General features: G+C 39.9%; 2 protein-coding genes across 3 annotated transcripts in view; one reads left to right on the forward strand and one right to left on the reverse strand.

Moving 5' to 3' along the window:
* The window catches only part of ATM (ATM serine/threonine kinase), a 128,450-nt gene extending 121,073 nt beyond the window's left edge, over window positions 1-7,377 (reverse strand). Inside the window, exons 1-4 of the mRNA XM_008581365.1 lie at window positions 7,310-7,377; window positions 6,464-6,659; window positions 1,382-1,483; window positions 1,191-1,303 (exon numbers count right to left, since the gene is read on the reverse strand). Coding sequence (XP_008579587.1) covers window positions 1,191-1,303; window positions 1,382-1,453 — 185 coding nt within the window. The 5' untranslated portion in view covers window positions 1,454-1,483; window positions 6,464-6,659; window positions 7,310-7,377. The remainder of the gene's footprint in view (window positions 1-1,190; window positions 1,304-1,381; window positions 1,484-6,463; window positions 6,660-7,309) is intronic.
* Window positions 7,378-7,713: 336 nt separating this feature from the next.
* Window positions 7,714-12,522, forward strand: part of NPAT (nuclear protein, ataxia-telangiectasia locus) — a 42,554-nt gene continuing 37,745 nt past the window's right edge. Inside the window, exon 1 of one of the 2 annotated variants that reach the window (XM_008581367.1) lies at window positions 7,714-7,850. In XM_008581367.1, coding sequence (XP_008579589.1) covers window positions 7,814-7,850 — 37 coding nt within the window. In that variant the 5' untranslated portion in view covers window positions 7,714-7,813. The remainder of the gene's footprint in view (window positions 7,851-12,522) is intronic. The other variant, XM_008581368.1, reaches the window with a different exon arrangement.

Below are 12,522 nucleotides of genomic sequence, written 5' to 3' on the forward strand. Positions count from 1 at the left end.
CTGTATGTGATCTTCCTCTTTCCTAGGCAGTTAGTAAAGTTTCTAGCCTTTAAAATGAAGCCTTCCTAGAAGGGATTTATGACTAGCCAGAAGTGCTAGGTGTATATTTGGCCTACCTGATCAGCTTACACACAGTAGTATTCATCTTTAGGTAAAAACTGTATTCATAGTATCTAAAAACTAAGTAACCACAGAAAAAGGAGCAAGCATTTTTCATATTACATGCACTCAAATCTGTAACAGTCAATCTACTATCAAATAGGAGTTAAAAAATACAATTAGTTATCTGTTCTAAACACTCAAGGACAACTAAATACTCATACTTCCTCTTGACTGCAAATGTTTCAAGTTTATTTAACACTCTCAATATTCTACACTAATTTAAAATGTTTTATTCATCTTTCCTAAGCCTCACAATCTGTTTCTAGTCATAAATGGACTTCATGGTTGAAAATTATGCCTCAATGTAAAATGCATCAATCCTATTTGCCACTCCTCTCTAGCAATCAACTGTGTCTTTTCATTGTTTTTTAACTACATTTATATGGAAATATTCTGATATTTCTTTTACTTGTTTTAGTATAATTTCACATATGGCAATTACTTATATTGACAGCAATACTTCAATATGTCAAAGTAATAATTAAATTTATTATAACTTAATTCGTTTCTCTTATTTGAATAAAGTATAATGAACTAATTGATAAGAAAGAAATTCTCATTCTTTTTTTTTGTCTTTTTCCGTGTCCGGCAACGGATCGCAACCCTCAGTGTCGCCCCCATACCAGACCGGGACCGGCAACGGGATCGCAGCCCTCGGTGTTGCTCCCGCGCCTCGCTCAGCCAGTGAGCAGGAACCGGTCTGTATGTGGGATCCGAACCCTCGGCGGGAGCGCCACCGCACTTCCCAAGCGGCGCACTATAGCAGTGCGCCACCGGGCCGGCCCAAGAAATTCTCATTCTTGACTGAGATATGTCCAAGACATTTTATTAAACAAATGACTTACAATTTTAAACTTTCTATATGAGGATCCTTTAAAAATTGTTTTAGATAAACATATTATGCAAGGCACAATAATATATAAAGAGCAAAGATAAATAAGACTTACACACAAAAATAATAATATCACAAAAGAAATAAAAATGAAAGAGAAAAATAAAGACAATAAAAAAAAATTAGAATAGAATACCTAAAAACAGCATCCCAATTCAAATATTTTCCTTGTCTGGAATCTGAATGCCGATCTAAATGTAGAACTGTTTCAGGATCTCGAATCAGTTGCTTAAATTTCTCAACTTCCTTCTGAAAATGAAAAATAAACATAATGGGTTACCAATCACACACGTTTCAAGGAGAGATTAAATCTTAGTTATTTACTACCTTTCGTTCTGTAGCTCTATCATGTTCTAGTTGACGGCAGCAAACAAGCAGATCATTAAGTGCCAGACTCATGGTTCAGAATTTCAGAATACACATTACTGTCTGTAAAAAATACAAATATATATAAAATTATTTTAGACTGTGGTATTAAAATATAGATAGATCTAACTGTACAGAGACACACTGTAATCAAAAACAATGTTTTTTCTTTACATTTTCATATTTAACATGAGATTTTCCTGGAATATCAAAAACGTGCTTCAACACACAAATGTATACTTCGTTTACAGTAATGGTAAAAATAAGAAAAGTATAGGGCTGGCCAGTTAGCTCAGTTGATTAGAGCATGATATTGATAACACCAAAGTCCAGGGTTTCATCACTGTACAGGCCAGCAGTCAAAAATAATAATTATAACAATGATAATAAATGAATGAAAGAATTAATAGCATAATTAACTTTATTGTCTGAGACCTAAGAAACATGACATTTAAATTGAGACATGATGCTCAGGATCACTTACTCCAACAGAAAAGTTGCCACTTACCCCAGTCCCTCTTCCAGGTGACCAAGGTCCTGCCTGTCCCTCCACCCCAGCAACCCTGCTAAATTCAACTAAGGAGCAGCCAAACACCCCAGAGCCTCTCCCATAAATCTAAGGTCAGGACCGCAGTCCCAGAAAACCCACTGAGGTCCTGTCCACAGCCCTGGTGATGCCACCCAATTCACTGGAGAAATTGCTAAGCACCCAAGTGCCCCTCCTGAGGGCTCAAGGACCTGCGCACAACCTTGGAGACCCTATCTACTTCAATGGAAAATCCCCCAACCTCCGAGTACCCCTACTAGCACCCCAAGCTCTGGTCACTTGGAACCCCTCCACCCCACCCCTCTCTACACCTCTGGGTAAATGACCTGCAGTACACCTGCACACACCCCTCCAGAGCTCAAGAACCAGTATGTGCTACAGCCCTTGCCCCTAGCACATGGAACATTCTCCAGGATAGACCACATGTTACTCTAAAAGTCAAGTCTCAACAAATTTTTAAAACTCAAATAATATCAAGTGTCTTTTCAGACCACAATGGAATAAAACTCGAAATTAATAACAAGAAAACTTCACAAATTGTACAAATACGTGGAAATTAAACATGCTCCTGAATGACCACTGGGCCAAAGAAGAAATTAAGAAGGAAATAAATTCTTTGAAACAAATGAAACTAAAAACACAATATACCAAAACCTATGGGATACTGAAAAAGCAACAGTAAGAAGGAAGTTTACAGCAATAAATGCTTACACAAAAAGGATAGAAAGAGTTCAAATAAACAACCCAAAGTTCCACTTCAAGGAACTAGAAAAGCAACAACAATCTGATCCTAAAATTAGCATAGGGAAGGAAATAATAAAGATCAGAGTAGAATTAAACAAAATTGAGACCCCCCCCCAAAAAAAAGACACAGAAGATCAACAAAATGAAGTTGGTTTTTTGAAAAAATAAACAAAATTGACAAACCATTAGCTAGACTAAGAAAAAAAAAAGAGAACCATAAAAAGAAAATCGGAAATGAAAAAGAAATTACAACTGATACCAAGAATACAAAGAATCATTAATGTCTGTTATGAACCACACCCAACAAACTGGAAAATTTGGAGGAAACAGACAAACTTCTGGACACATACAACCTACCAAAACTGAATCAATAAACAGAAAACCTGAACAGACCAATAACAAGTAACAAAATTGAACTGGTAATTAGAATTTCCCCAACAAAGAAAAGCCCAGAACAAGATGACCTCACTGCTGACTTCTACCAAACTTTTAAAGAGGAAATTACACCAACTTTTCTCAAACTACTCCAAAAAAATCAAATAGGAGGGAATTCTTCCAAGCTCATTCTATGAGGCCAGCATCACCTTGATACCAAAATCAGACAAGAACACACGCACACACACACACACACACACACACACACACACACACACACACACACAAAATAAAACTACAGGCCAATATCCCCAATGAACATAGATGCAAAAATTCTCAACAAAATTCTAGCAAAGTGAATTCAACAGCGCATCAAGAAGATTACACACCACAATCAAGTGGGATTTATCCCAGAGATGCAAGGATGTTCCAACATATGCAAAGCAATAAATGTGATGTATCACACCAACAAAATGAAAGACAAAAACCATATCATCTTCTCAGTAGATACAGAGAAAGCATTTGATAAAATTCAACATCTCTTCATAATAAAAACTCAACAAATTAGGTATGGGAGGAACGTACCTCAACATTATACAGGCTATATATGACAAATTCACAAAGAATACCATACTGAACAAGGAAAAAGTTGAAATCTTTCCTCTAAGAACAGGAACAAAACAATGATGCCCACTTTCATCACTCTCATTCAACATAGCACTGGAAGTCCTAGCCAGAGCAATTAGCCAACAGAAAGAAATAAAGGGCATCCAAATTGGAAAAGAGGAAGTCAAACTGGCCCTGTTTGCAGACAACAGGATCTTATATAGAGAAAAAGCTAAAGCCTCCACCAAATAACTCTTAGAATTGATAAACAAATTCAGGAAAGTTGTAGGATACAAAATGAACACACGAAAATCAGCAGTGTTTCTAAACACCAACAACGAACTAACTGAAAAAGAAATCGAGAAAGTAACCCCATTTACTATAGCTATAAAAACAAACAAACAAACAAAACCAAAAAATCCCTAGGAATAAACTTACCAAAGAAGTGAAAGATTTCTATAATAAAAACTACAAAACACTGATGAAAGAAATCAAAAAGGGCCTGAAAAAATGGAAAGACATCCTGTGTTCATGTATTGAAAGAAATTAATATTGTCGAAATGTCCATACTACCCAAAGCAATCTACAGATTAAATGCACTCTCTATCAAAATACCAATGACATTCTTCACAGAATTAAAAAAAAAAATCTTAAAATTTGTATGGAATCACAAAAGACCCCAAATAGTCAAAGCAATCCTGAACAAAAAGAACAAGGCTGGAGGCATTACATTACCTAACTTCAAAAGGGACTACAAAGCTATAGTAATCAAAACAGCATGGTAATGGCATAAAAACAGACACACGGAGCAAGTTTTAGGAGGCAGTTAAACTTTGTATCTTCTCTCCATTCTACACTCTACCCCAAAAAATGCTGTTTAACCTAATAGAGAACCCAGAAACAAATCCATGCATTTACAAACAACCAATTTTCAAAAAAGGTGCCAAGAACATATATTGGGGAAAGGTCAGCCTCTTAAATAAACTGAGGCTTGGAAAACTGGATAGCCAATGAAGAAAAAATTAGATCACTGTCTCTCACCATATACCAAAATCAACTCAAATAGATTAAAGACTTAAATATAAGACCTGAAACTGTGATAGGAGGTGCTCAGTCACCCTGGGATCAGGCTTTGGACCACTTCCCTAGGTCTCAGATCACTCCTCTAGGACTCATGTTCTGCCTCACAGTCCTAAGCTATGGTGGCCTATATTTTTGGCACCAGCACCTGGAGACTGATACCACTCTTTGCTCTCTCTTTCAACACTCTCAGTGAGATTAAACTCCCTAACAAGGCTACCCATTTCATTGGCAAACAGCTCTAATTCTCTCCTCCATTTGTATTCATTGGTGGTTCTCCTGATACCCTTATCAGTATTACAACCTCCACTTTACTCTGCTATAGATTACAGGTTCTTACTTATTTATGGTCTTTTCCATTTGATTGTATACTTCTTGAGGAAAAGGACTATCATTTTTATTTTTCCATTCCTTATGATTTTGTCTTGTTATCTTCCCTGTTCTCCCTCAATCTTCGTTTAAAGTCTTCTTGATTAAGTCAATAAGGAAAATAAAATTGGTGTTCTAACCAAGAGACACCTTGGCAATATCCAAAGAACCATAAGGGTAGGCACCTTTATTTCTTAATATACTAAAGACGCTATTTGTAATGTGAAAAAAAAAAAAACGTGTTTACTGAAATGCAATATTTCCAAAAAGAGGCAGCCCTAAACTTGACTCTTCTTTTTCCAAGCTGTTGCTTTTCTGAACTTGTTTTTCCCCTACATTTTCTTAAAATTGATTACTTTGAAGAAAACAAAACAATTCGGTACTATCCACATAAACAGAAATGTTCATTCACTGATACATCTAAACAGTATTTATTACACACTTACTGTGTTTGAGGTACTATGGTAGGGATAACTATATAAATAATGAACTAAACACACACAAATCTTACCCTCATGGAGTGAGAGTAACAATAAACAAGTAAACTCATAAATAAATGCATAATTTCAAATTGTAATATATGACTCAAGGAAACAAAAATACAACAGAGGCCTGGCCAGTTAGCTCAGATGGTTAGAGTACAGCTTTATAACACTAAGGTCAAAGGTTCAGATCCTCCTACTGGCTAGCCGCCAAAAAAAAAGTGGAAATAAAAAATAACAGCGAACAGGACTCTACACAAATTGTTATGGAATACATCTCAGAGGAGGTTATAATAAAGCCAAGATCCTAATGAACTAGAGCCTATCATAGCAAGAGCTAGAGCACCAACATTTCAGGGAAGGAGACTAGCATAGCCAAAAGGTCCTAAGATGGAAAAAGAACATGGTATGTCGGAGCAACTGTAAGAAGGTCAAAGAAACAAGAAAGTAGTCAACTAGCGTAAGAGTGTCACCAGATAAAGATGAATTTCTTTTATACACTTATTCAGACTCTCTAGGTTCCACTCTCAACATTAAACTGAAACAATACAGATCTCCCAACACCGTCTGAATTGATGAACCCAATGCTCCTTTTTAGGTCCCAAGCAAATTGATCTCTTTGCAGAATTTCACAATGATGCCTAATTCCCTTCTTTCTAGAAATAACTCTGCCCTTGGCATGCCATTCTTTTCTAGCGGCTAAGACGTGGGCTCTATAATTAGACGAAATTGGTTCAAATCCTGGTCCAGACACTTACAAGCTGTACAAAGTAGAGCAAATTAGCTATCTCTCCAAAACTCAGTTTTCTCAATAAAATGAAAAACAATACTAGTACCTACCTAGAGTTGTCGTAAGGATTCATATATGTTTATATGAATGTATAACAACAAATGCTCAATAAATGTTAGCAATTACCATATTCCCTTCCTTTAAGACTGTTTCATAAATCTTTCTGATGGTTCTTCTTCCACCATCACGGTACTCTTCTATCACACTATCACCTTGAATTACAGTTGTCTTCCTACTAAGCTGTACCTGGTAAAAAAAAAAAAAAAATAGCTAACGTTCATGAGGACTCACCACAAGTAAGGATTATCTCACTTGTCTTCACAAAGAAGACAGTGAGGTCACACAGCTGACAGTAAGAATTCGAACTCTGGCAGTGTGATTGCAGAGCCCATGCTCTTAACCACGAGGATGTAGTTTAAATCTCAATAAATGCTCACTGACTAAAAGTACTAATTACGAGAAAAAGAATTTTAAAAGATGACTAGTCGAGTCACCTAGTTAAATGTGAACCCCAGGGTGACAGAAAAAGGAGACGCGCAGGAGGCAGGGTTCAATTAAAAGCATTTAAAAAATAATTTCTTGGCTAAGTCTGTTAGGGGCTCGGACAGACGGCGGGAGAGGGTGATGAGGCTTGGCGGCCGAGAAAGGGGTGAATAAAAGCGTCTCAGGCCTTTCGGGAGGACAGCGTGAGACTGGGCGTCTGGAGGCGAGGACAGACTAGGTCGCATACGACTGAATTTTCCAACGCACAGGCCTCTGCGTTGCTTCCGCGTCCCTACCGCTGCACTCCGACGGCCAAAGGAGGAGCTCTGGAGGCGGCGGTGGCTTCATCCCAAATCCCCGCTCCTCTCACCTTGTCCCGCCGCCACGGTTTCTCCACCCTGTTATTCACGTACCTGTTCCCGCTTCCGGTTCAAAGCCGGCGTGGCCGCGCTGCGTCCGTCTCCGTGAAAGAAGGAAGAGCGGCGGCGGAGCACAGGCCGCCCAAGCGCGCCAAGCGTCACGCGGTCTCCACAGCCCAAAACACTCGCTCCCCCAAAACACTGGGCCAGCCTGCGGAAACGCGCCTGCGCCCTGCCCACCAATGGCGAGCGACGCTGCGTTTCCTGGGGCACTCAGGCGCCGGCGCTCGCCACCCACCTCCTCGCCCTGCTCAGCCCCAGCCCTCCGACGCTAAGGACGGAAATGACGACACCTGCAAGGGGAACGGAGGCGGGTTTCATTTCGGCGCCTTTCTTTCTTCCGTTTAAGCGATTGGCTGGCGTGAAACGAAAGAGGCGGGACAGATTGCCGCGGGTTCAGTGCGGCCAGTGGAACCGGGAGATGCGGCGTAGGAGCTGTCGCTGTTTGCTTTCACCTGAGCCTCGTCTCTTATTGTGGTTCCTTCTGCGGCGTCGATCATGTTGTTACCCTCGGACGTAGCCCGGCTGGTATTGGGTAAGCGCGGACGCGGGAGGGAGGGTTACTGAGCCAGGCTAAGCAGAACGGAAGGAGCTTCGGGGCCAAAGGTTTTCCCTGGGTGGGGAAGCTTTGGGGTTTTGCCTCCCGGCTTACAAGTTCAGACTGGCGGTGCTTCTTCATCCCTTGGAGGCTCTGCGCAGTTTAAGCCTCTTTATATGTGGATGTTCCTCTCCTCAGAGGCTGCATGGTTAGGAGAGGGCGGAAGAGGAGCTCCGGGAGGAACGCCTGGGGCCCGGATTCCGAGGGAAAGTCAGGCCTGCACACTTAATTGGGACCCCTGAAAGAGAGGTGTCTACGTGACGGACGCACTGCGTGTTCTTCAACCTTGGGCGCACATTTCCTTGTCCGTCCTGGGACCCAAATAGGACGAAAAAGGACTTGCCCCGCCACTCAGCTTTGTAGGAAGACCTTCCTGACGCCCTTCTCATAACCCGCCCTTAGAACCACGAATCTGGGACGAGTGGGGGTGATCTTCCTTCGCCGTCCTCTTCGCAATACGTCGTCTAGTGTAGAGGTTTGAAATGCCAGTTCCAGGTTTTAAAACAGCAGCAATTCCTATTCCTTTGATTAGCAAAAAATGTGAGAGGGAAAATGCCTTCTTGTTGAAAATTTTCTAGCCCTAGTTAGTTTTTCCTTCATTTGAGAAGGGTTAGTTTGTGGGCCACTTGTCTGTTAGGGTGTATTGACTGTGTGGGAGACGGGTTTTGTTGCTGTTTGTCCCCTGAAAGAATAAAGAGTATTGTACTGCTGAGTGGAAGAGCCACGAAAACCTCCAAACCAGAGCCAGTGATTTACAGACATCATAAGCGACATCCCTAAAAGTAAACGGTAAACATCTGTGATGAAACCTCCCGTAGTATCCACACCCATTGCTGCAGCTAATTTATTGTTGGAAAAATCCATTTGTCTTGTACCTTTTTAAAATACTCGGCCCTATCCCCCCAAAATGGTGTTTGTGCAGGGCTCTTGATAGCACATTTTGCAGGAAACATTAGGAGGAAATGGTTCCACCATCCATATTTGGAGAAATTAACTTAATGACTTAAGTTTAGGCCAATACGTCTTGATCTTTGGTTCATCTTTTGCCCACTTTATCAGAATTGAATATCAACAGTTAACCTACATCTGTATCTGTGCTAAAAAAGGTGGCTATCTTCTAATTGTTATATTGATTAGGCTTATGTGTAAATCAAACAAAAGTAGACTTTCACAGTATACATTGCCATACTTTATTTTTTTCCTGCATGCATATTGTTTGCTTAAGAATTTTGAGTTTGGACGTTTTAGTAATCCAGTTGGGATACTGTAACCGTAATCTTAAACGTGTTTTTTCAGCCTCAGCACTATTGACATTGTGGGATGTTTATCAGCATCCCTGGTCTCTATCCACTAGATGTCAACAGGACACCCTCCCACCCCACCGCTGCCCAGTTGTGAAGAGTTGGAAAAATGTCTCTTGATATTGCCAGTATGTCCCTTGGAGGGCAAAATCACTCCTAGTTAAGAAAGTCTTGAGAAAGCAGTATGATTTTCTAATTGGAATAATTCACACCAACTTGTGAGTGTTCTTTCTCCACAAAACAGCTTTTCTGCTTGACTTCCTACTTTTATTTTAAAATAAAAACTCCAGAGTCATTGTTTCATCATCCTAAAAATCTTCTTTGTTATTAACATTCCATTTTCACTGCCACAAATCCTACCACTATGCCTACCATTACTTCTCTTTTGAACTTCTGTGGTGGCTTTCCATATAGTCTTCCTTCTTGCAATTCATCTTATTTGCTGTTGTTACAAATCTTCCTAAAGCACACTTCCTATTCTAGGAGTTGAAACAATTATGCACTCACTAAAAATCTCAAATTGTGCAAACAAGTACACAATACCAAAAAAAAAGTCCTCACACTCACTGCTCTTGCTTTTGTCATTTAGCATTATGTGTCTCATATAGCATATTTCATATTAACAATTTTATTATTTGTTCATGATTCTTCGGTCAGTACCCTCTCCCCATCTTCAGCCCTTCTCTTGTTGGCCCTTTTTCATAAATTTTTTTAAGCAAATCTTTTGGTTCCTAACATGTTCCAAACACTGCGCCAATTGCTAAGTACTTTTCTCCCCTTATCATTCACATAATTAGGTTTTTTTTCTTTTTTTAAGATGACTGGTAAGGTGATCTAAATCCTTGACTTGGTGTTGTCAGCACCACGCTCTCCCAAGTGAGCCAACCAGCCACCCCAAATAGGGTTCCGAACCCGGGGCCTTGGTGGTGTCAGCACCGCACTCTCCCTAGTGAGCCACAGGCCGGCCCTCACATAAGTAGGTTTTTTACCCTCAAACACATGTACGCCAAAACACTTTCCTGGACCCCACCTCACATTCTGTCTTATACTGTATGTTGCCCTTTCACAAGTCAGATTCATTCAGAGCATAATGAATTCTACTTAGCTGCCCTACTTCACCTGCCTTTCATTCTTCGGTATACTGCACTCTGACTTTTGCACCTCACTATTTCACTTAAATAGCCCTTGCTACTCAGCTACAGCTAGCTGTTGCCTTGCTGGAATTTTTTTAAATGTCGTATAGGCCAGAAAACATTAAAGTGTTATTTATTGCCTCTGGGTCACAAGTTTGGTTTTTATCGGTATGTCATACAAGGCGCTCTGTGGAACTGATCCTACATGCCTCTCCTACTTGATGTCAGCTTTTTAACATCTGCCGTATGCGGTAGTCATACCAAACTACTTAAGGTTTCTCCAGATGTATTCTGCTTCTCCTTATTTTCCTGGTACACTGATTTTCAAGGTTCAAGTCAAACGTGATCTCTGAAACCTCTTCCAGCATGTACAGTTAGTACTTTCTCCTTAAATGTTCCCACAGCATTGTACTTCTGTTTTACTCTTACCATGTCTTATTGTAGCTGTGTGTTTACTTACCTTCTTTTGGTAAAATATACTAAACAAAATTTACCATCGTCCATTTTTTAATGTGTATTTATGTGTAATTAAATACATTCACATTGTTCTGCAGCCATCACTATCATCATCTCCAGAACTTTTTCACCTTCCCAAACTGAAATTTACTTTTTTGTCCTATTCAAATAGTATTCTTAATCTTGAATTAATGGACAAGTTTCAAGAGTTCTGGGAGCCCCCAAAATTATCTATAAAGGTTTATGTGCAAGGTGGGGGCATTTTTATGGATGATGTGTTCAGAATTTTCTTCAGTTTCTTAAATAGGTTTGTTACTTTCTGTATGAGTCAGCATCCATTCAGAAAAACAGAAAACAGTTTGAGTATTTAATATGGAAGGATTTAATGAAAGAATTGGTTGGGCACTGGTCAGTTAGTTCAGTTGGTTAGAGCATGGTGTTATAACACCAAGGTCAGGGGTTCGGATTCCCAAACCAGCCAGCCACCAAAAAAAAAAAAAATGTAATGAAGGAATTGGTTACACCAGTGATAGAAAAGGTCAGAAGCCGAACAGCTAACATGAGGCAAGTCAGAAGTTAGCAACAGCAAGAAGCCAATACACTAATTAGGAGGACAAGGAGAGAAGCAACCCCCTGAGGCTGGGTTGACTGTGTGGAAGATGGAAGACTTGTCTGATGAGGGAGCTGTGGTCATAGAGGAGATTCTACTAAGCAGAGAGGGAATGGGAGAAAAAAATTTGGCTTCTTCCTCCTGCCCTCTAGTCTCCCACTAGTGCTTCCCATTTACTGAACCCAGCCAGAAGCCAGCTAACATGGGAACCTGGAAAACATTGCCTGTATGGAGTCAGGCTTCCTGTCATACAGTAGAGAGCAGGAAAAGGGTGAAGAATAGATTTGAGGTCAAACAGAACCAGAACTGACACACCCATAACAGGTCAAAAGCTTCTGGTTTTATTAACCTTTATATTACTAAGACATAGATATTTAATAAACATTTACAGAAGTGCAGCTGTGATGATGACATTCCCCTTTGTCTACTGAATAATATCTGTACTAATTGCTGACATTTACAGCTTTTTATGATCCTTACCAATTCTTGACTTTTCCGTTGTATCTCCAGCTGTTCTCCTTCGTACACTTTTTGCTATATCCAAACTGGGCATGTTACCCAAACATGCTCTGCATATATGCTTTCCGTCAACTTCTTTGGGATTCCCAGTCATCCTTCAGGACTCATCTCCTCCTTGAAACATTGCATAATTTCCCCCAAGCCTGGTAGTAATTTCTCTAGCCCCTATCCCCCCATGAAGTCAGTCCTGTTTTCTTACCACTTCTGCTTTGCATTAGTTATTTGTATATGTATTTTCTGTGACCGGCTCTTAGCAGGTCACAACTTCTTTATAGACAGAGACTTGTCTCTGTTATTTGTGGATCTAATAATATAAGGCACTGTAAATTAAGTATTCCTAAGAATTATTTACCTTTTTTAAAGAACATTAGACCACTAGTATTTCTGGGGAATTAGAATACGTGAAGGAGATATTTTCACATAGGGTGCAGCTGTACTATCTATTGCTTTCTCAGGTTTCTGTCTCTTTCTCTTTCCCCTCTACAGATAGGAAGAAGGGAGGTCAGACTCTTGGCATTCCAGTTCCTAAAATTAAAATACCCTTGATAGAGTTAAGATTTTATTTTTCCTTCTTTTTTTCAGTTATGTTT

The sequence above is a fragment of the Galeopterus variegatus genome, unplaced genomic scaffold, assembly GCF_000696425.1.
Source record: "Galeopterus variegatus unplaced genomic scaffold, G_variegatus-3.0.2 Scaffold2336, whole genome shotgun sequence".
Lineage (NCBI taxonomy): Eukaryota > Metazoa > Chordata > Mammalia > Dermoptera > Cynocephalidae > Galeopterus > Galeopterus variegatus.